Source organism: Notechis scutatus, chromosome 1 (genome assembly GCF_049901735.1).
Source record: "Notechis scutatus isolate UNSWTSFEM ecotype Mainland chromosome 1, rNotScu1.2, whole genome shotgun sequence".
NCBI lineage: Eukaryota > Metazoa > Chordata > Lepidosauria > Squamata > Elapidae > Notechis > Notechis scutatus.
The window spans coordinates 149,028,489-149,053,706 of record NC_142009.1 but is presented as its reverse complement, the minus strand read 5'-3'; the positions used below and the strand labels follow the sequence as shown (position 1 = coordinate 149,053,706).

The window sequence follows — 25,218 nt, the reverse complement described above, 5'->3', positions numbered from 1 at the left end:
AGCAGCCTGGAGCCGCTCCTGAAGTTTTGGACTGTACTTCCTCTAGTTTGTGATGATGGGCTGTGGCTGCTGAGGGGTTGTATTCCCAAATGTTTGGAGGGCATCAGGTTGCCTAGCCCTGAAGTTGTTCTCGTTGTTTATGCAATCGTGTAATCTTTCAGAGTCCGCTAGCTTTTAATAAACGTGGAGGGCCTGCTGTGAAAACAAGAGAGGGGTGTGCTTTCCTCTTTCACTCTACCCACAGCTGAGTGTTGAGCAATTCGTTTTTCTCTTTTCAGATGCCAATGAATGCGAGAGCAAACCTTGTATCAATGCCAATTCCTGCAGGAACCTGATTGGTAGTTATTACTGCAATTGTATTGCTGGCTGGACTGGCCAGAATTGTGAGACAAGTAAGTTGTGTGTGTGTGTGTGTAGCTTGGGGGGGAGGGTGTCAAAGGGCAAAGTGTTGCAATCGAACTTGGATTTACATTTTGTCATAATTCAGCCAGGAGGAAGGGGGGGGGGGAGAGTCACTGATGTTTTTAGAAAGGGAGTAGTCAATCTGGCAAGAATAAGAAGCAATTTTATCAGACCCATTAGTCCACAATATGGCTAGGTTCTGATAAGGTGCCTTGAAACAATGATGTGAAGTTTCAGTTTAACTCTACTGGAAGAATTGCTGAAGGTTCCCACCCATTTACAATAACGTTATCTCGAGGAAAGCAAGCAGGAAACTTCACAGAGTTTATCTAGCTAGAGCTGCAGAGCCCCCTGATTTTTTCTCTCTCTCTCTCTCTCTCTCTCTCCAATCTTGGATTTTCGGTTGCTTTCCCACTCAGCTTGTGTTTTTCTTCTTTTAATTACAGACATTGATGACTGTGTGGGACAGTGTCAGAATGGAGGGACTTGTAAGGTAAGTAAAGTTTGATTTCCCCTGTGAGAATCTGCCAGTTTTCAGCAGAGGATAATGATGGAGAGTGAAGAGGCAGCACAGTCTCTCTTGAATTTGTTAGATTTCTGCTAATCTGGGAATGGGATTTGGGAGAGGGGTGAAGTCCTCATCATTCTCACTGAAAGAGTCCTTTCTCTCAAAAATACGCCTCTGAGGTTCCATCTTTCTCCTTCTCTCTTTTACGTTAAGCTCCACAGTGGACAATTGGAGAAAGATCACAGATAATTAATTTTAAGTTCTAGTCTACAAGCAAATCCAGGGAACAGATTGGGAGGCTTGATCATTGAATTCACAAAAATCTGAATTCCTTAAGCAACCCTACAACAGCCAGAGTTATTTCACTCGGTTCAGGAGATTGTGGCGCTGGATGGCAGATTATTTCCCGCTGTGAAACAAAATCTCCCCTTTGGAAAGGTTGCCAGTCAAATCTAAATTCAACCATTTTACTCTTTAAATCTCAAGCAATTGAATTTCATAGTCCATCTGCATTTGCTTATTTTATTACCACATTGTTGCATAGAAAAGATCTTTTTTGATCATTCTAAGAAATGAAGGTCAACACTCAATGCTTGTCTAGTTTAGTCTCATTACTGCTAGTGTCAACTCGTTAACCTGCCCACAAAGCACATAACCATGGTTTGCTTATAATCATGGATAGTTTGTACACACCATAAGCATAATGGGTGGATTTTCCATCAGATGAATCGACTGTGAAATGATCACGTTAAGACTTAGCATCATGCATGAACTAGGCCCTTGCATACGAAGAAAAAATCATTTTACGCTAAATAAAACAGAAAATGAGGTTAATGGTAGCCTTCCCTTGCAGGGACATTCAATTTCATAACACCTTCCAATGTCATTTTTCACAGTTTAGAAAAATACGCTATCACATGCTATTAATGCATGTTCAGCAATCTCAATGCGTGAATGCATAATTTGTTGCTACCAGCAGTTGTTGTCTATATTTTAATGTATTCCGTCTTTAGCCTATCCTTCATTCAAACTGGCACACTTCTCCCTCTGCTCTGCTCCTGCTGGCTTCTCATTTTAATTCTCTCACCAGCTAGAAATAGAAGGGCTTCCACGGATGAAATGGGGGTTCAGCCTGACATGGAACAGATTGTTGCTCACCCACAAATTTCCTTGTTGAGGATCCAAACTTTGTCAAGGACATTGGAGTACTCATCTCTAGTGATCTAAGTGCTAGAGCCCACTGTAACTACATAGCCAAAAAGGCATTAAGAGTTGTTAATCTAATCCTATGTAGCTTCTTCTCTGGTAATATCACACTACTAACTAGAGCATACAAAACATTTGCTAGACCAATACTTTAATACAGCTCATCAGTCTGGAACCCAATATCTGATACTAACACAATTGAAAAAGCCCAGAAATATTTCACAAGAAAAGTTCTCCGCTCCTCTACTCATTGCAGAATACCTTATGCCACCAGACTTGAAACCCTAGACCTAGAAAACCTAGAACTACGCCGCCTCCGGTCCGATCTAAGTATAGTATATAAAATCATACATTGCAATGTCCAGCCTGTCAATGAATACTTCGGTTTCAACCATAACAATACAAGAGCAAACAATAGATACAAACTCAAGGTTAACCGCACCAAACTTGACTGCAGAAAATACGACTTCAGCAACAGAGTGGTCAATGTCTGGAATACTCTACCTGACTCTGTGGTTTCTTCCCCAAACCCCAAAAACTTTAACCTTAGACTGTCTACTATTGACCTCACCCCCTTCCTAAGAGGCCTGTAAGGGGCGTGGATAAGCGCACCAATCGTGCCTATCATCCCTGTCCTATTGTTTTTTTTATTTTTCTTATAAGTATCTATCTCATGTATTCAAAACTATATTTATTCTTATACCTGTATCTTGTATGCGATTGACAAATCAAATAAATACTAAATGCTTTGTGGTTTATTGGCAAGGTGAGCTAACCTCTGTTTTGTTTTGTTTTTGCACCCTTTTTTCTTTCCAGGATTTAGTGAACGGTTATCGCTGTTTCTGTCCACCTGGCTACATCGGGGATCACTGCGAGAGGGACATCAATGAATGCGCAAGCAGCCCTTGTTTGAATGGGGGCCACTGCCAAGATGAAATCAATGGCTTCCAATGTCTCTGCCTGGCTGGCTTCTCGGGAAACATCTGTCAGGTGAGGCAGGTTCCAGATAAGAGCCAACTCGCTGTGCAGTTCCTGGATCTGTAGGCTGAATGCCTGCATTCAAGCGAGCAGCGTTAATAGACGTTTTATTTTATTTATTTTGTTTTATTTTTAAAAACAACATCAAGGCTGAGGTGTGGGAATTCATAACTCAGCTGGCGTTGGTGTGCATTCACGTTGCGAGCTCTGCATGCTGTTGGATAACATTATTTTAGCGAGGCTGGTGAGAGCTGCCTTGTTTCTGGCGTGCACAGGCAATAGAGGTGGCAGATAAAAAAAAAGGGGGTCAGATTCCACATTTCCTTCCTGTGACCGTGGGAAGAAGATGAATAAAGCCTTTGACTTAGATCCTCTCTTCTGTCCTCCTCTTTCCTCCATCACTGACAGTTGGACGTAGATTACTGCGAGCCCAACCCTTGCCAGAATGGGGCCCAGTGCTTCAATTACGAGAGCGATTATTTCTGCAGCAACTGTCCGGATGATTACGAGGGCAAGAACTGTTCCCACCTCAAGGATCACTGCCGTTCAACTCCTTGTGAAGGTATGCTTTTTTGCGTGCTGTGTAGTATAGCATGCGCTCGGGGACGCCCTTCGTGCAGAAGGTCCCAAATTCAGCCTCCAACATCACCTGAGCAAGGTGTCTGTCTGATATTTCTGGTGACTCGGCAATAATCAGTGCTGTGTTAGGTTAGCTGGCTTGGGTCCAGGAGGCGGCAATAGCTCCTTCAGACCAGTGAATCCTTCAGGGATTCAATTTTTTTTTCCTATCAATTCTGTGGGCGTGGCAGGGGAAGGATACTGTAAAAATCTCCAGTCAGAGGTGGGATTTGCCAGTTCTCCAAACTACTCAAAATTTCTGCTACCGGTTCTCCAGAACTGGTCAGAACCTACTGAATGCCAGCTCTGCTTCAGACCCTGTTTTCTGTAGTCATACGGAGTATTGAGTTAACCCTAACTCTTTAAATACATTAATAGCCATTGATCTCCTGCTATTTCGAGAAGGAAGGCCCAGTAACTTGACCATGTGTTTCTAAATAACTTTTAAAACTACCAGCTCTGCCCACTTGGAGAAATCCAAATCAAAGCCAACCGTCTGCTTCAAAGCCCATCCTAATATTGTTTAGCACAATCCTCAGCCACCAATGATCCCTGATCTAGCTGGAAAAAGAATCTGGTCTGATCTAAGGCCTTCCTGGTTATGAGATGCTCTTGCTCCTAAAGAGTTGGGGATACTCAGAAAACACAAAGTACTTTAGAATGGTCTTTTACACTTCCAAGGGAATTTTAATAGCAATATTGGGTCATAGGATGTAGGCATACTGCTCTTTGGGACCGAAGGTCACATACCAGGTTCTGGAAAATATTGGGGCTGGGTGGAAGACATGGCAAGAGAGAAGCAGATGTGTTCAAAGCAGAAAGTGATGGGGTCCGAAGTTGAAACCATTGTTCTTTCCAAGTTGGACTGTGTTGCATTTCCTTGTCCACCCTCTGCTTCCTTATCAAGCTTTTAAAACAGGAATGTCCAACCTTGGCAACTTTTAAGACGGGTGGTTTTCAACTCCCAGAATTTCTCCAGCCAGCCATGCCTGGGAGTTGAAGTCCACAAGTCTTAAAAGTTGCCGAGGTTTGGGGAACCCCCTGCTTTAGAGCCTAGTTTAATTTGAATTTACCTTCCCCACATCAGCAGCAACCGCGGAGACTCCATAAAGTTACTGGTAAGACAATGAAGATTCATTTTTGCTTGCTTGTCTCTCTTCCGCAGTGATTGACAGCTGCACTGTTGCTGTTGCTTCCAACAGCACCCCAGAAGGAGTTCGCTATATCTCTTCCAATGTTTGTGGTCCCCACGGCAAGTGCAAGAGCCAAGCAGGCGGCAAGTTTACTTGTGAATGCAACAAAGGCTTCACTGGCACCTATTGTCATGAAAGTAAGATTTGGAGATGCTTATCTCAAGATTCCTCTCATTGACATCCAAGTTTGAAGCTCCTTGGGTAAAACAGTAAGATCATTTGTCCTTGGGACATGGTATTGGCCCTCGTGCATCTTTTCAACCCCGCCCGAGTTCTCTTTTTCCTCCTCCTGCGGTGAATTGGAGACTGGAGCCTTGGGAAAATTGTTTATTAAAAGGTCCCTGCCCATGAATATTTAACTTTTTAATAAATTATAACATTAACTTGGGCGTGTGTACAGAAGGCTTTCTACTAGCGTACAGCAAACTTAGCCTGCCATTTTTATTGATTGCCTTACATAATGATTAAATCATGGGGCGATATTAAGAATAAGTTGTTTTTTTATTAGCCTGCTTTCCATTTTTTTTTTAAACAAAGGGCCGGGCATCATGGTAGAGCAGTTGCATGTTGAAGCAGAAACAGATTTAATCTTGACATCTCTAGGGACAGGGCTAAAATAGTTTTGTTCCACGGGGGTGCGGGGGGGCATGATATTTTGCAACTTAGATTCCCTGTTTCATTTTTTTTTTAAAGGGCACTGTCAGTCTACTCATCTCCTTTTCAATCCTTGTTTTTCAGACATCAATGACTGTGAGAGCAACCCATGTAAAAATGGCGGCACCTGCATTGACGGCATCAACTCCTACAAGTGCATTTGTAGTGACGGCTGGGAAGGCACCTTCTGTGAAGCCAGTAAGCGGCTCCTCCTTTTCCAACAGGCGGGAAGATGGGAGGAGAAATCTCTTGAAAACACCGCGGGGTTCCTTTATCAAGCAGCCCATCTAGATTTCAAGAGAATTGGGGATCTCCATTTGAATCAGAAGAAAATAGTTTTCTGAGTTTTGTAGGCTATACAACATTAGAAGTTGCAAGTATGTTTTCTCCCCTAGGTTGTAGGAATAGTACGTGAGCGTTATATCCTGCCCACTCGTATCCTCCTTGGTCTTCCTTTGGGCATGGGGCTCGGCAAAGAGGAATTCATTCTCTTTTCACAAAGCCAAGAAGTTGCTCTTTCTGACCTCACATCTGAGCCCATCCTATAAGCCCTTTTGTGTTGATGCTTTATTTTTACCTGCTTGTTTGTCTTGCTGTTGAGATACTCAGGATTGGTTGTCTTACGTTCACCTCTCTCTAAATTGCTGAGAGCGCTTATTTATTTATTGGCTTTATTTACTGCAGCTTTTATGCACCTCACAGCAGCTTACCGAGGATAAATAAAAGAAGAGCTATCGTAAAGCATTAACAGAAACGAAACAATAATGCCCCAAGCATCGGCTTCAGCATCCAAATCTATAGCATATATAAGATTTGGAACAATGTTCCAGACAGCCAAGAAGTCTGGGAAATGTAGTTTTCCCAAAGCATTTGAGAGGGTTTGTTTGTTTTTTTGCAACGAAATCTGGTTATAAGTTCCAAGCGGTTGCACTGGAATGGTAACTTTTTGCATTTCATTTCTCTTCTCACTATGTGCTCACCTAAGACATAAATGTTCTTAAGCAAAAAGGATACCCTGTGCAGGAGAAGCTTTCTTATAGCTGTCCTTCTGCTCCATCTAGTTATCTGTGTGCCTGAAGTGCTCTGTCTAAACTTGCTATATGGTTAAGGGAATGTTGGCTTCCCGTGATCTGAGTTTAGTATAAAGTTGGTGTAGCTAAAGTACTGGAATGTTTTCCATTACAAGGCATATAGAGGTAATCCTTGACTTAGGATCACAATTGAGCCCAACATTTCTGCTGTTAAGTGAGACTGTTGTTAAGGGAGTTTGCCCCATTTTACGACCTTTCTTGCCACAGTTGTTAAGTGAATCACTGCAGTTGGTAAGTCAAGTAACACGGTTAATTAAATCTGGCTTTTCCCATTGCTTGGCAAAAGGTTGCAAAAGCTGTTCACACGACCCCAGGACACTGCAACCGTCATAAGTATGAACCAGTTGCCAAGCATATAGAACAGTGGTGGCTAACCTTTTTGGGCTCTTGTGTCAAAAATTGCTCGCGTGCCAGCACCCAGAATGCAATGCGCGCACCCCTTCCCCACGCTCCCTGCGCATGTGTGCACAATCCCCTCCCCCCTTACCTGCACTGGGCCTCACAGCTGCTTTTTTGGCTGGTTTGAGGCCTTTTTTGTCCTCCCAGAGGCTTGGAAAAACCCTATGCAAGGCTTTTCAGGCCAAATTATAAGCCCGTTTCATCACTTCCGATATTATGGGAAGTGACGAAACAGGCCTTATAATTCGGCCTGAAAAGCCTCTGGGAGGCCGAAAAAGGCCTCAAACCAGCCGGAAAAAAACAGCTGTGAGGCGCACAGAAGTGCAGTGAGGTAACTTTACCTGCGGCTCACGTGCCAGCACAAATGGCTCTGCTTGCCATTTGTGGCACGCGTGCCATAGGTTCGCCATCACAGATATAGAATTTTTGATCATGTGATCATGGGGCTGCTACAAAGACCATAAGTGTTAGAAATGGTCATAAGTCACTTTTTTTCAATGTCCCTGTGACTCTGAACGGTCACTAAATGAACTGTTGTAAGTCAAGGACCACCTGTACACTAGGAGCTGAATAAATTGCTGATGTATTTTGCAGAGTTAAACTCTAGGTATTTTCTTGTCTTCATCCAGCAGACTTAAGTTTTATGAAGCTTATACCCGAAAATAATCTTTTTACCTTTTGAATGCCGTATTGCTGTTGTCCTCAGTTTTAATTTTTGTGACAATAATACTAACCTCAAGGGGAGTTTGCCACATACCTGCAGTGTTTCAAGGACACCCAGGGCCATTTTGGCCTGGAAAGGGTGTAATTACAAGGTCTTGTTTTTCATTCCAAGGGACTTGCAATTTTCTCAATAGTGAGAAAACCCAAAAGGGAACACAGGGGCGGCGTGTAGAATAGAGGGTATAGGCATCAAGGTTTTTTTGCCCCATTTAATCCAGGAACTACAGGCTAGAAAGAAGAATGTGAATATGCAGAGGAAGCGCATTCTATAAATATTTTTAGCTACCACACTAGCCGACATTCTCCTCTTATTATCTCCAGATATCAATGATTGCAATAAAAGCCCTTGCCACAATGGAGGGACGTGCCGAGACTTGGTCAATGACTTTTTCTGTGAATGCAAAAATGGCTGGAAAGGAAAAACTTGCCACTCACGTGAGTGTTTTTTAATACCTTTGCGAGACTTATACTGGTGGTATTCAGAAGGTCATATTTTGTGCCTGAACTCAACTGAATTTACTCAGTTGAGGTGATTGTCTTCCGAGTAGAAGGTGGGTTTCTATTCCTCTGCCCTTGAAGCGTTCAACGTATCCTGTGTCCCAAAGATGCTTTTTTTTTTTCCCCCTCAATAGGCAACTGGGCTTCCTTTGTTTTCTGCTTGAAGATCTTCAGAAGCTTCTTGGATGAGAAGCAAAATGTCTTTGAGCAAAAACAAAGGAAGTCCAGTTGCCTTTTGAAAAAGCACCTCTGGGACAGCCATGACCTGGATGAGTGAGAAATCTCCCTAGGCAAAGCATCCTGTAGTTCCAGGCCAGTTGGTTTATGAACGCCAGTGTTGAAGTTACATAATGCCAATCTCTGCCTTGCGTAAGTTCAGGACACGTTTCTTTTCACAAAACTGCGTCATTTTGAATATAGGGATCGATGGGGAAATATTCTCAGCCACAACCTGATGGTGCCCTTTTCTCTACCCTTTTCCTATATGTTAGAAAATTCCAGCAACATTGAGGGACCAGAGCTTATATTGGGGTGGTGGTGGTGGGGTGATGAGGGAGGGACAAGGTTAAGCTCACATAAACTATTATGACTGAATGGGGGAGAATACATTTCAATAATGTTGTTTTTTAAAAAAAAAAAATGGGGTGTATCAGATTCTGATGAATTTGAAACTAAGCTGAATGCAGCTCAACCATCACCCCATATTGACCACTTGGCTTTTTTTTAAAGTTAAAAAAAAGGAACGTAAAGTTGAACACGGTTAAAATATATATGATGTTCTTTCCAGTTGCTCTTAATGGGAATTGCTTGACCAGGACTGAATGACAAGACTTTAAAAAATTGTTTATAGATAGGATTTGGGAAGAAGACATATAGAGACATACGCAATATATGTGTATATTGTTGTGTTTTCAGACAAAGTAAATAAGATCTGGTGTTTAAAGTAAAAGTTGAGTTATTTGGTTCAGGTTAAAGTGTAGATGTTCTTTCTGGTATAGGTTAAATTTGTGAATTTATGAAACGAAAGGAAGAGAAAATGATACGAAATTAAAGTGGGACACTATTTGAAGGGATCCAAGATCAAGATTTTTAATATGTTGCTTCCTGTAGCTCTGGATTTTTCTTGACTAGATTGAAATGAAGAGGCTTTGAAGATTTGTTTATAGAGAAGAGATGGCAAAGGGGGGCTGTATTTTTAGAGGAAATGATAAATTACTATATTAAGGAAAAGAAATATGTAACTGATTTATTTGATTGAGGTTCAAATAGCTTATCTTGTTATTTCTGGTAACTCTTAACGGGCTTTTGCTGATAAGGCCTGAATTATGAGGCTTTATAATTTGCTTATAGATAAGAGATATGAGTGGAAGAGATCTTTTATTGAAATTTTAAAGAAGGTGATAAGTTACGGAAATGGTTCTTAGGTGTCTGGATAAAAGGAGAAATCATTTCTTTATCTTTCTTCTTTTCCTCTTCCTTACGTATTTTTTTCTTTTTCTCTGCTATTTTTCCTATAAGGTCCCTTTCATATTTATTTTTCCTTAGTTCACGTTAGTTCTTTATCTTTGTATTTTTAAATTTTAGTAAACGTTGAGGGGGAAAAAAATGACACTTTGGCTTTTCCCCCCCATCGGGTAGGTGACAGTCAGTGTGACGAAGCCACATGCAACAACGGAGGGACTTGTTATGATGAGGGCGACGTCTTCAAGTGCATGTGTCCTGCAGGATGGGATGGAGCCACTTGCAATATAGGTACGAACGAACCTGTGGGTCCTCGCCTTTCCTTCTCCCGAGGCGTGTGCCGAAGAAACCGGCAGCAAAGCTTTTTTTATGTTTCTGGTTTACAGCACGGAACAGCAGCTGCCTGCCAAACCCTTGCCATAATGGGGGAACCTGTGTTGTAAGCGGAGAGTCTTTCACATGTGTCTGCAAAGAAGGTTGGGAAGGACCTACGTGCACGCAGAGTAAGTTCTCTCTCTTCCTCACCCCACCTTTTGTTCCATAAATGCATCTATCTAGAGGGGCTTTGTGGAGGCCAACAGTGCTCTGGGGAATTGGAGATTGAAAGCAGAAGTGGGAAAGCTGTTGCACCGTGGGACCTGAACCTGACCTCTTTCCTTTGGCTATAATGATGGTGTAGGATGAAGCTTTGACCTGGGCCTGAGAAAAGTGGCAAGCAAGCTAAGTGGAGGCAGATGTGGACTTGCTCCTCCGCATGGCTTTGCCTCCCTCTTCCCTCGCAGCCACCATTCAAAGCTGTTCCCTTGGAGGCTCTTTACAGTAATCCTCCTCTTGGATCCCTATCAAGTTCTGGGTTGCACAAGAGTCTCTCTATGTGAGCCTGGATACAAAAGTTAGCATTCTTTAACCGTTCTAAATATGTATCAGTTGAGCCCCAGAGTTCTATGATGTCCATACTGAAACCATGTCTTTCTGTGGAGGAAAAAAAATATATCCGTTCCTGACTATTCTGAGCATTTTAGCAGGATGATTTAAAACAAAAATACCTGCGTGTATGCATTAAATCTGGGACAGCCCTGCAGCTGTTGCCACTGTTAAACAACTAAGAGACTAAAAGCCTTGCCAGTCGCCTCAAAAGCTGCAGAGAAAAGGAGAGAGAGAGAGCGATTACTCTGTGTGAGTAATAGAGCTTTAAAGGAGGGCTGCTTATTAACTGCACAAAAGCAGAATGTTGTCAGTGGTTAGTTAATTGAAAAGTAGTGAACAAGCCTTTTTTTAAAAAAAAAAATAATATCTGCGTGATCCAAATTTCCGGCTTAAAGAATGAAAACCAAGATTTAGAGGCCATCCACAAGAAAGTCCATCACTCATCCGTTGCCCAAGCTTCTTTTATCATATTTTTCCCCTAACTTTGCCTTTCTTTGATCTCTCCGCAGATACAAATGACTGCAGTCCACATCCTTGGTAAGTCACTTTCTTGCATCTGAATAAAGCCCAGAGGTGAGGGAGGGGGAAAAAAGATGAATGGGGGAAGAAAAAAAGCCTCCACCCAAGACATTTCCCTTTTTTTTCCTTGGACTGGCCATCTCTATTTATGCTGTAGATGTCTTTACTCGGAGCAGAGCTCCCCAACCTTTCCAACTTTGCGGACCAGCGGAAAGGGGGCGGGGAGGAAAGGTCCGTGCATGTGTAAGTGGTGGGCACACAGGCCCACCACTCACGCAAGTGGGGATATGCATGCGCTAACCTGCACGCTACTTCTGCGCCCCAGTTCCGAACGGCTCACAGTTCGGTAGTGAGTTAGGCTCGGGGTTTGGGGACTCCTGAGGTAGAAGGCTCCATTTTTTTAGTCATGTGTTGTACATTTGGATGAGTATTGCCCCTCCTTCCTCCAAAGCCTTTGAATTTCTCTGAAAATGTCCCGTCAAATTCTTCAAGACTTCCTTCATCTTTGCTGGATTCATCATTGTTCTATTAAGTAACAAACTGATTACTCGGCACACACACTATATATAGTTTAACTATGTCTTCTTGTACCCTATGACTATTATTAAATGTGGTACCTTGTGATTCTTGACTCTTGACAAATGCATCTTTTCTTTTATGTACACTGAGAGCATTTGCACCAAGACAATATTCCTTGTGTCACACTTGGCCAATAAAGAATTCAATTCTCTTCCCTTCCCTTCCCTTCCCTTCTCTTCTCTCCTACCCTACCCTACCCTACCCTATCCTATCCCATCCTATTCTTGTTAAGCCAGTGCAACTTGTAGTAGAATGCAACTCATTTATGTAGTTCATATATAGAATGGATTATAATGGGCAATCTGACCTTCCAGGTGGCATTGCCCTTTAAATCCCAGCAGCCACAGATAACTGAGTCAATGTTAAAAGAATTCTAAGGATTGTAATTCAAGGCAGCAGGGTTACCTGTTTTAGGAAGCTGTTCCATTTTGAATGTCACCCTGCACTTTGTGGACGTAAAAACCGAAAGATTTTGCCTCGTCTTATTTATTTTTTTCTCCCCCCTCTCTTCTCTCTCCCTTGCTTCCCATTCATTCCTCCCAAACAGCTACAATAATGGAATCTGCGTGGATGGAGAAAATTGGTACCGCTGTGAATGTGCTCCAGGTTTTGCAGGTCCTGACTGCAGGATAAGTAAGTTTTTAGAATGGTTTGATTCAAAAACCTTGGGTTTTTTTTTACAGCTTTGCAAATTGGCTCGCTTGAATAGTGGTTGCCATGGGATTGGTCTTCAATTCAATGTCTTTTCTGTGGTGGCCCTGCCCTATGGGAACACTTCACCCCCCCTGAAGTTTGGCTCACTTCCACTCTTTCAGTCTTCCATAAGGCTTTAAGGACCTGGCTAATCTCCCAAACATTGGGAGATTAGATGATTGCACATTAGAACCAATTGGCACCAGTTTTTGTTGTTTTTAATGCTTTAATTGGTCGAGTTTTCTAGTTCTTAAAATACTTTATATGACTCTTAATTTTGGATTGGAAGCCCCCCCCCCCCCGAGTTAGTTGAAAGATAAATGTTTAAAATAAAGAAATAATCATACCTCATTTGTATTCAAAAACTACCTGTTTTTTTTCCCTTCTGAATTGGGCCCACAAGAGTCATAGTTTCCTCCTTCCAAGGAAAAGGCATTTCAAGAGGGACTGCAAGGAGGGGTAAACGGTTCTCTCTCCTCTGCCCTTTCATTCTGAGAACAGACTTTCTTATGGCCAAGGAACTGCTCAGAAGGAAATGTTCTCTAATTAGAGTCCATTTTGCCTTGGGCTCAGACCTTCAAATAGCGAATATGGTTCCCTGTCCATAGAAACTTACCAATAAAAGAAAAGCTGTACTTCCTCAGAGACAGAAATCCAACCAGGTGTACAGAATACAAAATGTAGTTGAGGCTGTGGTTATCAGAGGAAGTCGAGACTTCGAAGGTGGGGCATGGTTAGCCAAAATCTAAGATCATTATTAGGGACCCAGTGGCTCAGTGGCTAAGACGCTGAGCTTGTCAATCAGAAAGGTCGGCAGTTCGGTGGTTCGAATCCTTAGCATTGCGTAACGGAGTGAGCTCCCGTTTCTTGTCCCAGCCTCTGCCAACCTAGCAGTTCGAAAGCATGTAAAAATGCAAGTAGAAAAATAGGGACCACTTTGGTGGGAAGGGAACAGCGTTCCGTGCGCCTTCGGTGTTTAGTCATGCTGGCCACATGACCACGAAGACGTCTTTGGACAGTGCTGGCTCTTTGGCTTTGTAATGGAGATGAGCACCACCTCCTAGAGCCGTAAACTAGCATGTAGGTGCAAGGGGAACCTTTATCTTTACCTTAAGATCATGATAAAAGCCCAATATAAGATTCCTGCATTATGGAACTTCTGAAATAAGTATTCGGCATTCCTTTTAATTATTATTGTTACTGCTGCTGGTGTGTGTGTGTGTATGTGTATAAAAATAATAAATGTAATACAGGGGATTGTCAGTTTATGACCATAATTTTTATCACCATTCAAAGCCACAGTGGCCATAAAATGGATGGTTTGCAGCCCATAAAGCAGCCCCTGGCCATAGTAAATGGTCATGTGCCTCTGCCACCCAGTCACATGACCACATGTTGGGTGGGGTCAGCTTTACAATTGGTTCCAGCATTTTGTGGTCAGGTGACTCAGATTTGAAATTATTTATTTTATTTATTAAATTTTTATGCCATCCATCTCATTGGTACAGAACACAAGAGCCCATTCCAATGAATGGATTTGCTTAAAGACCGTTGTGTTAAAAACCGTGGTGTTTGCTTAAAAACCATGGTGAAAAAGGCCATAAAATGACTTCTGATCACATTGTATGCCTCAGCTTACAACCGCAACAAATTACGACCATAATTCCGGGCTCAGTTATGGTTGTAAGTCAAGGACTGCCTGTAATAAACCTTTCATAATAAAAACAATCAAGTTTTAGAGGCTGATTAAGACTCTCGATAGTTCGGCTAAAGTGTGTAAACCAATGAATTGCACAGATTCCGCATCTTCCTCCATTTCCCTCCAGATATCAATGAATGTCAGTCTTCACCTTGTGCTTTTGGAGCTACATGTATAGATGAAATCAATGGATATCGCTGTATTTGTCCACCCGGCCGTGGAGGTCCCAGATGCCAAGAAGGTATGCCATGTCTGATTTAAATTGCATAATTCTACTTAGCTGCAGCAAAATGCATTGTCTGAATTAGGTGCTGACGTGCCACTTGTGTTTTAAAAGCCCTCTTCCTCCTTTTGCATCAGTTATTAGGCTGAGTAATAAAAAAAATTAGGCTGCATCAGTTATAAGTCTAAGTACTTAGACTTATATACTGCTTCCTAGTGCTTTACAGCCCTCTGTAAGTGGTTTACAGAATCAGTATATTGCCTCCAACAATCTGAGTTGACATACTCATTTTACCAACCTCAGAAGGATGGAAGGCTGAGTCTATCTTGAGCTGGTCAGGATCAAACTGCTGGCTGCGGGTAGAGTTTGCCTGCAATACTGCATTCTAACCACTGCACCACTCATAGGCAAGTATATTTCATTTAGCAGGGAGCAAAGTTGGGTAGATGATTTTCTTGTCTTCCCTTCCACCTTCCTCCTGTGTACTTCATCCAAAGTCTCATTCTGAGGCGGGGGTTGTTCTGAGCTAGGCTTCCCAAAAGCACAAAGCTGACTCCTTGTCCCGATAAAACCCCTTTTATTTAGTTTAAAATGAATTCCTCTCCAGCAAAGTCCCGGCCAACATGTGATTTCACAATTACAGACCTTTATCAGGCTTGGAGAGTTGCCAGGCCAATATCTTCCAAATGCCACTCTGTAGTAGACAATACTTGGCAAGAAGACAGGAACAGATCTTCACCTTAATGAATTGAACTAATTGTCTCCTGCAAACACTGCTCCCCTTTCACTCCTCTTTATTCCCTATGGGAGGGGCCATTCACCGTCCACCTGAGCCTTTACTCCCGAGTCAACCCTTGTTCCTTAGCTGTTCCCTTCTTCTGGCAGCTCTGCGCATGCGCACACTGGGAACAGGCTCCAGCTGTTCTTCTGCCCCACTGATGTCCGACTCCGAAGGCAGCTGATAACTGTCAGATGGTCCTGGCTCCATCTCTGCCTCTGATGCAGAGCTCTCTTCAGAGCCTTCCCCAGGACTGGCCCATGCTCCTCCCCAACCTCCTCACTGTCCGAGTCTGCTGCTGGCTGCTGGTGGGCCACAATATGGGTCTGAAAGGATGAATCCCTTAAATGCTTTTTTTTTTTTTTTTTAATCTTAGTTTCAGGAAGACCCTGCATTGCCAGTGGGCATATTATTCCAGATGGTTCAAAGTGGGATGACGAATGCAACAGCTGTCAGTGTGCGAATGGAAAAATCTCTTGTTCTAAGGTACCACCCTATAGATCTCTGAACCAACATGTTCCTTTGCTACACACACACACACACACAAACACACACACACACACGGTTTCAGAGGGCCACTTAACAATTAACTGTTCGATTATCTCTAGGTGTGGTGCGGCCCAAAGCCTTGTGTGATAAACACCAAGGGCCAGAGTGAATGTCCCACAGGCCACACCTGTCATCCAGTTAAAGCTGACCACTGCTTTGTCCCACCCTGTGACAACGTGGGCGAATGCTGGCCATCAAATCAACAGCCGGTGAAAATGACCTGCAGTTCTGATTCTTACTATCAAGAACATTGCGCTAACATTACCTTCACCTTCAACAAAGAGATGATGACTCCGGTAAGTTAGCCCATTCCAGGGAAAAAGGACCCAAGAAACTCCTACAAACAGCAGCCCTGTCTCTCCTGCGATCGGAGAGAACCATTGTTATTATTATTATTTTAAAAAGAAAGCATTCCTTCTGCACACAGTAGTGCTTCAGGTTTCTCCCTAGTGGCCCTGAGTGTCCTCCTCCATGGGGCTTTCTCATCATATCTTTACATCAGGTCTTAGACAAAATCTAGGCAGAGAGGACTCCTGCAGGGCTGAGCAAGAAGCTGCGGTCAACAGTGACTTTAATTTGGTTTTCCTTATTGTCAAAGTCAGCAAAGTGCCTCAAAGTCATTTCACTTATTACTTTTTCAGGGGGGAAAAAACCCTCTAGGTTTGGTGTTTTGTTTTGTTTTTTGCAATTGCAAATGCACTCCTCGTGCAAGTCTCCCTCATTGGAGAGCTACAATAAGTGTCTCTCTGAATTGAGTTGACTTTCGCAAGCTCAGGTTGATTGTTTTATAATGATCCTCTTTGCTAAATAGCAAATGCAGGATAGACAGCTCCAGTTATAACATGGAGACAAGGAGTCTTGTGCAACCATAGTCGGATAAAACGAATGATTCATCCATCTTCTGCTGTCCAGGTTCTCATGCTTTCTTGCCTGTGCTGTTTCCTCTCCCCCTCTCCCCACCCCAAAAAAAAATTAGGGTCTGACAACTGAGCATATCTGCAGCGAGCTGCGTAATCTGAATATCTTGAGGAATATCTCCATTGAATATGCTCTCTACATCACCTGTGAGCCATCGCATTTGGCAAGCAATGAAATTCACGTGGCAATTGTAAGTCTATCCCTTGATTGGGCCTGGGTGCTTTAGTCTGGCTTTGGAAATGTCTGGAGGAGATTGTCCCCCAGCCCCTGGGGAGAGAAAAGGACGAAGGGAGGGCGCTTCCTCTCGCTGTTTTCCACTGGGTTGGATGGTATTCATTCCAACAGGGGGGAGAAAATCAGGCTCTCTGGCTTTTGTTTTTTTCCTTCTTCCATGTTGTTTTCTTGGATCAATTTCTTTACGGAGGAGCGGGTTTGTGTTAGCCACCTTGGAAGCTTGATAATGGGATGTTGTAATCTGAGTTAATAACAGAAACACGGTGGGCATTGTAAATTTGGCAATGCGTTTGGATGTGTTGAAGGGTTTTGAAAAGTAGGCGGGTGACTTTAATTGCATGTAATTAATAAGTCTCTCTTTTTTGCTGAATTAGCGGAATCAGTGCCTGTACTGAATTGATTCAAACGAAAGCTTCCCACATTGGGTTACCCCGAGTTCCATACTGTCCTCGAAAGCCTTTGTCTTATTTCAAGTAGCAGCTGATTTTTTTAAACTCTGCCTTCCCTAAAATATAGCTGTATTGTTCTCCCTTCAGTCTGCTGAAGATATCCATGAGGAAAATAATCCAGTCAAGGAAATAACTGATAAAATTATCGATCTGGTCAGCAAACGTGATGGGAATAGCACGCTTATTGCAGCTGTTGCAGAAGTCCGAGTCCAGAGGCGGCCAATTAAGAGCAAAACAGGTAAACCATTTCAAGAGATGGATGGATTTTTTTTTCCCTCTTTAGTTTTCTCCTTAAACTAAGAAGACAAACCAGTCTCTCTTAAATCTGCTTTAGAAGAGGTGCCTTTGCTGTTTGTAAGATAACAGTGTTTCCAAATATAATAGTTGTTCTAATACACGGCTTTAAATTATTTCATTCAGTTTGTACCCAGAGGCGTCTTTGGGTGTGGAGGTCAGAAAAGGCAAGCTGCCAGCCACACAACCAGTGCTCCACTCCCTTTTATATCCATTGGTGAGGCTTTGATTGTAGGAGATGACCAGGCTGAGCCTGAGGGAGGGGTCAAACGTGTCATCAGTCATGAGTCCCTGCATGCCCACAAAAGATCCATCCAGCCCGCCTTGAATTCCTTTCTTACCTCCCGCTAATTTCCCTTGACTGCTAATTGGTCCGATTCTTGTAAAGCTTACAATACATCTTTATACTCATTTGAACTGCCTGAATCTCCCGATTTCCCTGTCTCTTGATATTCATTGCACAATAACAGTCGAACTTTTTAAATTTTGCTTTATTCCCCTTGTGAATGCCCCTGTTTCTAACTCACAGGAGAGGAATCCTCTGTGGCTTGATCCAATAAAAAATTGTTCTTAGGTAGAACTCAAAGTTGAACTGCCCTTATGAGGACCATAGATATAAAATCCTCTTGTGCTCAGATACTGACACTTACTAAACATTGTCCTGTTCTTCAGTATCTGTAAATGGCCTATTATTGAATGAGTAAGATACTGGTCTTGAATGGCGGAAGGGGGAATTGAATAATAATATTACATTTGTATGCAACATGAAGCAATGAAGTGAGGGTTCCCCCTTTCCCTGAAAGCCTGAGTGAAGAGCCAAGTCTTCATGGCTCTTCTAAATGACAGCAATGTGGAGGCCATCTAGATCTTGGGGGGCAGGGACCTAGTTCTAGAGCAGGGGTCCCCAACCACTGGTCCGTGGACCGGTACCGGGCCGCGGAACAACTCCTACCGGGCCGCTGGCTTGCTGGGCGCCACCATCTTTTTCATGAAAAAGTGCTTCCGGTGAGCTTTTCCGGGTAGAAAGCTCACGGAAGCACGTTTCATCAAAAAGATGGTGCCAGCACTTCGGTGAGCTTTTCGGGTAGAAAGCCATTTCTACCCGGAAAAGCTCACGAGCGCTGCTGCCATCTTTTTGATGAAAACGTGCTTCCGGTGAGGTCACCGGAAGACTTTTCATCGAAAAAGATGGCGGCGCCCAGCTGATGCGTCGCGCCAGCTGATGCGGTACCGGGCCGCGGCGTCAAAAAGGTTGGGGATCACTGTTCTAGAGGACAGATGCTCCAAGATCCTAAATGTCTAAGACATTGTTTAATCAAAGGAACCTCGAGCCTGGCAACACTACAGGATCAAGTTAGCCAGGTAGATTTTGTGGGTGATACAGTAAGTAACCAGACCCGATAGCATGTATGAATGACCTCAACCTATTGCCGCACTAGCATTACAAGAAGGAAATAAAAGGAAACCAGAGCTCTTCTTAGAATGTTAATTAGGCTACGTCGATAACCCTTAAGTAGGAAGATCAATATCCGATAGCAAGGATTACATGCAGGCTTAGTAATACTTAAGTCACGCCTTTATAAATCTGTGAGACAGGCTAGACATAATTAGTCTGGATTCCATTGATTTTGGTAGCTTTTCTCTTAAGTGAAGCAGTCTGGACCCAAATCCTGTGAGCCAATTCTAGTTCCTGTAGGTCAACGCTCCCCCATGGCACAGTCCTGACTCTTAACATAAGAAAAAGGAAGCCTTCCTTGATCACAGCGTTAGTGTTTATAAAACTTGTGTAACATCCTAGTCTGCATCTTTTACAAATATTTTTTAAAGTTAAAAAAGTTAAGGGCTTTATTAGCATGGGAATACTTTTTCCACCATGATGTTTCCCCCACTCCCCCCCCCCCCCAGTATGTTGGAAGTCAATCATCCAATTCCCCAGGCACCAGGATCAAACTCGACATTATGAAGTACCAGGTTGAGGTAGGTTGGTATGAGGTCTGTTGTTCAAGGAAGGAGCACCCCCACTTGTTGAAGCACTAACGGTAAACCCTAATTGCTTTCCAGGTTTCTTGGTTCCGTTACTCAGCTCCATTTTAACTGTGGCTTGGATCTGTTGCCTGGTCACTGCCTTCTACTGGTGCATCAGGAAGCGGCGAAAGCAGAGCACTCATACACATACCGCCTCGGAAGACAACACCACCAACAACGTGCGGGAGCAACTGAACCAAATCAAGAACCCCATAGAGAAGCATGGGGCCAACGCTGTGCCGATCAAAGACTATGAGAACAAGAACTCCAAAATTGCCAAAATAAGGACACACAATTCAGAGGTGGAAGAGGACGACATGGACAAGCACCAGCAGAAAACCCGATTTGCCAAGCAGGCAACCTACACGCTAGTAGACAGAGATGAAAAGCCGCCCAACGGCACGCCTACAAAACACCCCAATTGGACAAACAAACAAGACAACCGGGACTTGGAAAGCGCACAGAGTCTAAACCGAATGGAATATATCGTATAGCAGACAGCAGGTGCTGCTGTGCAGGGCCTTTACCTATCAATCTAAGGCAACTCGGAGCTTGTAGTTCTTAAAACGGTTGTGTAATATTTTGAGTCTAAGGCTATTATTTGCTTAATATCCCTGTGTTAATTTAAAGTTTTGACAAGCTGGCTTACACTGGCAGTGATAGTTGCTGTGGTTGGCTGGATTACCAAGTGCTGCATTTCACATCTATGCAAAACTAGTCAAAAAGTGCCCCCTCTGTCAATTCAGCAACAGCCGACGCATCCCAGAAAGATTTCATAAGGAATCGCTAGGATTTTATTTTGCTTTTTTTTTTTTCTTCCCTCGAGCAGGAAAGAAATATATACACATTGGTGGGTCTGAGGTTTTTTTTTTCCTCCTTCCTTCTCTCTTGAGACGTCGCAATCTGTAGTCTTAGAACAAAAAATACGTTTTTATTTATTTATTGAATTAGAGTTCTTTTGTATATTGGGTTTTATGGTGACATGCAACTAGTTCTGTATTTGAAAGTGCCTTTGCAGCTCAGAACCACAGCAACTATCAAAGAAAAGTTTATTATTTATTTTTTTATTGTAATTTTTTTGTTGTTGTTTTGTTTAGGGGAAGGGAGGGACCAGGAAGATTCATGTCAGCAGTTGCTGGTAAAAAAATAATAATGAAGAATTGAGAGGAAAATGTGTCAAAAGTAGAAGTTTGTATAGTTATGTAAATAATTCTTTTTTATTAATCACTGTGTATATTTGATTTATTAACTTAATAATCAAGAGCCTTAAATATCATTCCTTTTTTTATTTATATGTATGTGTTTAGAGCTGAAGGTTTTTCATAGCATTGTATGCTTATGGCTTCTTTACTTTTTTACCTTTTTTTTCGTTGTTACATGTTGACTACATGCCAAAATTTAAATGTTCTGAATTTTGTTTTGTCTTATTTTTAATTTTTAACAATAGGAAGGGCTTTCTAGCCTTCGATGCTGACTTTTTTGTATGATGTCACATGTGTCTCTTTTATTCCTTTGGAAACATCTTCCATAGTATCACATTCATATTTTTTTGTAAAATACCAGCCAAGGCAGTTAGATCTAGGTTTTTTCTCTCTCTCTCTCTCTCTTTTTTCTGGCTGCTTTAAAGATGGGGTGGGAGGGAAGGAAAGGATGACAGGCAGATCACCTGCTTCAGAGCAGCTTAAGGGAACACAAAGGAGCTATAACTTCTGTAGATGAAACGTGAGAGTTTGTGAGTGGTTGCATGTTATTAAAAAAAATACTGAATTAGTGTGTGAAGTTGGAAGCACCAAAATCTTACTTTGTAAACTCTTGATTTCCCCCACCACCACCAAAAATAGTATAAAACTGAACCACCTATAGATTTTATTTTTGTTTGTAATCTACTGTATGTAGAAAGTATTCTAATAAGCTAGTCGTTGAATACTTGAACAGTAGAATGTCCAGTAAGATCACTGTGTAAATTTGCATAGGTTCCACTGCCCGCCTTAAATAAGGAAATCAAAGTGCTATTACAAAAGTTGGATGATCAAATAATAATTTTTAAAAAAAGGATTCAAACATTGACCACTTGGATCATAGAGATAACTTGTATGATAATATTAGTGTTAACATGGAATATGAAAATACATCTCTCGATGTGTTATTCCTGGCAATAAATCTTGAAAAATATTTATTAAATTTTGTTTTGCATAAAACTGTGAAAAATGAGCTTCATTGAGCTGCTGACTTCAGTGTCTGGCAAAGATATTTTTCATAGCATTAGCATCAACAAGATCCTTTCCCAACTCAATGCCATCTACGTGTTGGAATACAACTCAAAAATTGGCCAGGTTGATGCTACCTACAGAGTAGAAGCTTGTACTCCATTTAAAAGGGTATAGACCCATCAGTAAGCCAAGATGGCATTTGGGTCTCCACAGATACACAATCCAACTATGTCTTCACTACGTATATGTAATTGCACTAGATCCTGGCTTCCTTTGTTGGAAGAAACGGGACTCAATTGGTCATGTGCTGCCACTGCCACTGTTGTGGGAATGGGGTCATTTCACTACAGTCCTATCTTGGAAATTGTAATTTAGTGTAATTGGGGTTCGACCAATTAGGAAGGATTGTCCTTCAATCTCACAGAGCTGAACAATAAAATGTAAAGCTGCACAATGGTGTTCTCTTTGTTCATGAGTTTTATGAGGGTGCAACTCACACGTGAGATTTGGCTGGGTTCAGACAGCATATGAAGCCATAATATGGTGTGTTTGCTTTTGCGTGTTATGTGAACCTAGCAAATTATCATTTATTAAATCATGATTAAGCAAATTATAACTTAATGTGATTTGTGAATCCAGTCAGTGTTTCCAATAAGTGGATTTATGCGGTCTGCCTTATACCAGGTTTCAGCAATTGTGTGTGTTAATCTGGTTGATTATGGAATAGTTCAACTCAAGCCAGCGGGGACTACACCCCTGGGGCATATTAAATGTGTTTTTCTCAACATGAACTTTCCAAGTTTCTTCTGTATGTTCCCTGACTGCTACCACCAGTCTTGGACTGAAGACCCAAGATCTGCAGAGTGGCCATATTTTCCTAATATTTGACCCTACTCCTTTCCACATGATGATTTGGAGATTTCTTCCATCATGGAGCTCATGGTGGGACAGACAGGATATTTGAACTGCGACTGGACCTATTTGGCTTCATGAGTCTTGACACATTCCCATTGAACGATTCAATAAGAGAGTATTTGCGTTGCTTTTACCAATGCTTTTTGTGAGTTTGCACTGGGCTTGCAACTCCAGCCTTTGTGGAACTGGAACTCCATTTTTATCTTGCCGGACACCAGGGCAAGAAAGGGACTGACAAGGGAGAAACTAATAAAACAAATTATTTTTAAGATGTTGGTTTCTATTGGACTACAAAGAGAAGATGGCTGGTTTCCCTGCCTGATCTATCAAACAACACCAGCTGTGGTTACTAAAAGCTGATGTGGTTCTAAACAACTAAAAAGGTTGTTCAACCTCCAACAAAGTTAAGCCATGTTGAAAAAAAATGCCCGAAGCCAAGAGGGCTGGTTTGTGAGATTAACAAGAAGCCTGCCCTGTGTTGCAAAACGACTTAGGCAAGAGCAATTTTAATTTCCCCATGAGCAAACACTTTGAACTTCCTGAATATTGCTTGCTGCTATCTACCTAAACCAACCACCATTATCTTTACTTCTTAGCGTTATGCAATTAGGTTTTTGATAAAAATCAGTCAAGAGATCAGCCTTCTCCAACCTGGCACTTCCCATTTATGCTGGGGTTACAACTCCCAGGATTCCCAGTTAACACACCTGAAGAGAACCAGCTAGTGAAAAGCTAAGAGGTTAATGGTGAAAATCTCTTTCTATGAAATCTTTTTTTCAGTGAATATTGAAGCAATGGCTTGTGCCCCCGCCGTTCCACCCTATTTCACAAAAACAATAAAATGATGGTGAGGGATACCTGTGAAGGGTCTACACATTCCCACCCTTTTTTCCACACTGGCATAAGCTGGATTAGCTGCGCCCGTGAATGAGGATCTACCTCTGGAAGCCCCGTGGCTTTCCAAAACCCCGGAAAAACTCTACCCGAAAAGCTCATCTTTTTGAGAAAACTGGGCCGGTCACCTGGAGCTTTTTCCAAAAATCATCCGCGCGGGCCCTGTTCTACAAGGTGGGACAGGTCTACTAGTAGCTCATCTACACTGGAGGTTTGTGCCTTTGCATGATGGGACGTCTCTTTCTCCCCTGCCACTTCAAATGGATTCCCTGAGCAAAAACAGGAATGCTACAGGCCCTGGGCATATTCTTTTCTCCATCAAAATAGGCATTGATGCTACGGAGGAGAAAGTGACCTGACCAATTTGGCGGACTTTTCCCAATCCATTGTCTTCTAGCCGTGCTGGGACTATATGAATTAGAATTCTTGAAGCAGAAGTTCCAGCACTTTGGAGGAGGAGCAGCACATGGGGGTGGGGGGAATGAATTTAACCTTCGGAAAGATATTGGAGACAGGATGATGGATCTCCTCTGTTGTTTATAATTTGGGGCACAAAACTACCAGATCACTGCAATTAATCATCATGAAGATCCACTAAGAATGGGAAATTTTTCAACCACCCTGAGCCTTTGGCCAGGGGGGAGGGTGATGGATAAAGTTCCTTCGGTTAGAATCCTCCAGCAACTTTTTGCACTTATGTGTCGTTCTGATAAAACTTTGTGGTTTTTTAACCATGAGCTGCAATCTTTTTAAAATACAGGCTCGTTGTGCAAAACAATATGGTGATGGTGTCTTACCAAGGGACCAGGGAAGTCCTCAGGATAAGTGGAGAAACGTTTGTGGACAAGGAAAGAACAGCACATTCTCCTTACCTGGAGATGATGCTTGTATCTCATTGATACGATTTCCTAGTGGGGGTGGACACTCTTGCATTCTGAGTGCAAGGAAATAAGGAAGATGCAGCAGTTAAGACCAGAAACAGCAGCTTAAGTTTATATGCATCATATTTCATTAGAATAGGTCCCCGTTGTAATGCAACTCAACTGGATTGCTACTACCATATCTCTCTTAGTTGCTGCTCCGGCTTCATGATGTAAAGCAATGTGTCAGAGTCAAAAAAGAACCATTTTTATTGCAGATTTCTTTATCTTTGCCCCAAGGACGGCAAGCTTCATCCATGATGCATTAAGGATTCTGATGTGTATCTTTCCTTGCTAAAAAAAATTTTTTTCCCTTGCTAAATCTGGTTCAAAGCCCTGAAATGAAATCACATGTTTAATTTCTTGAGAGGGAAATTCATTTCTCTTCTGCATTCCATTGCATTTTTGCTTCTCTGTACAGTTTTGCAAAGATCGTTGCTATCTTTCATCTACTATAAAGCATCCTTAGATTTTTAATTATTGGCCAAAGCCAATTTGCCACATCCAAACTTGCCATGGGACAACTCGCTATGGCTTCCTAGGAAATGGTAAAACATTGAGAGGGAATAATAGATGGATAGGTAATGGGGTCTAGGACAACTCTCTACAGCCAATTTGCCACAGTCAATTCACCATGGCCAACTCTTCATGGGACAATTCA

At 42.3% G+C, this 25,218-nt stretch overlaps 1 protein-coding gene across 2 annotated transcripts in view; it reads left to right on the top strand.

Annotated features, from left to right (window-relative positions):
- The window catches only part of JAG1 (jagged canonical Notch ligand 1), a 58,312-nt gene extending 35,874 nt beyond the window's left edge, over positions 1–22,438 (top strand). For both annotated transcript variants that reach the window (XM_026668510.2, XM_087948524.1), the window contains exons 10-26: positions 279–392; positions 849–895; positions 2,933–3,106; positions 3,503–3,656; positions 4,878–5,042; positions 5,644–5,757; positions 8,094–8,207; positions 9,909–10,022; positions 10,118–10,234; positions 11,168–11,195; positions 12,304–12,389; positions 14,276–14,389; positions 15,526–15,635; positions 15,758–15,994; positions 16,675–16,806; positions 17,387–17,537; positions 19,655–22,438. In XM_026668510.2, coding sequence (XP_026524295.2) covers positions 279–392; positions 849–895; positions 2,933–3,106; positions 3,503–3,656; positions 4,878–5,042; positions 5,644–5,757; positions 8,094–8,207; positions 9,909–10,022; positions 10,118–10,234; positions 11,168–11,195; positions 12,304–12,389; positions 14,276–14,389; positions 15,526–15,635; positions 15,758–15,994; positions 16,675–16,806; positions 17,387–17,537; positions 19,655–20,112 — 2,429 coding nt within the window. In that variant the 3' untranslated portion in view covers positions 20,113–22,438. The remainder of the gene's footprint in view (positions 1–278; positions 393–848; positions 896–2,932; positions 3,107–3,502; positions 3,657–4,877; positions 5,043–5,643; positions 5,758–8,093; positions 8,208–9,908; positions 10,023–10,117; positions 10,235–11,167; positions 11,196–12,303; positions 12,390–14,275; positions 14,390–15,525; positions 15,636–15,757; positions 15,995–16,674; positions 16,807–17,386; positions 17,538–19,654) is intronic.
- The last annotated feature ends 2,780 nt before the right edge of the window (positions 22,439–25,218 follow it).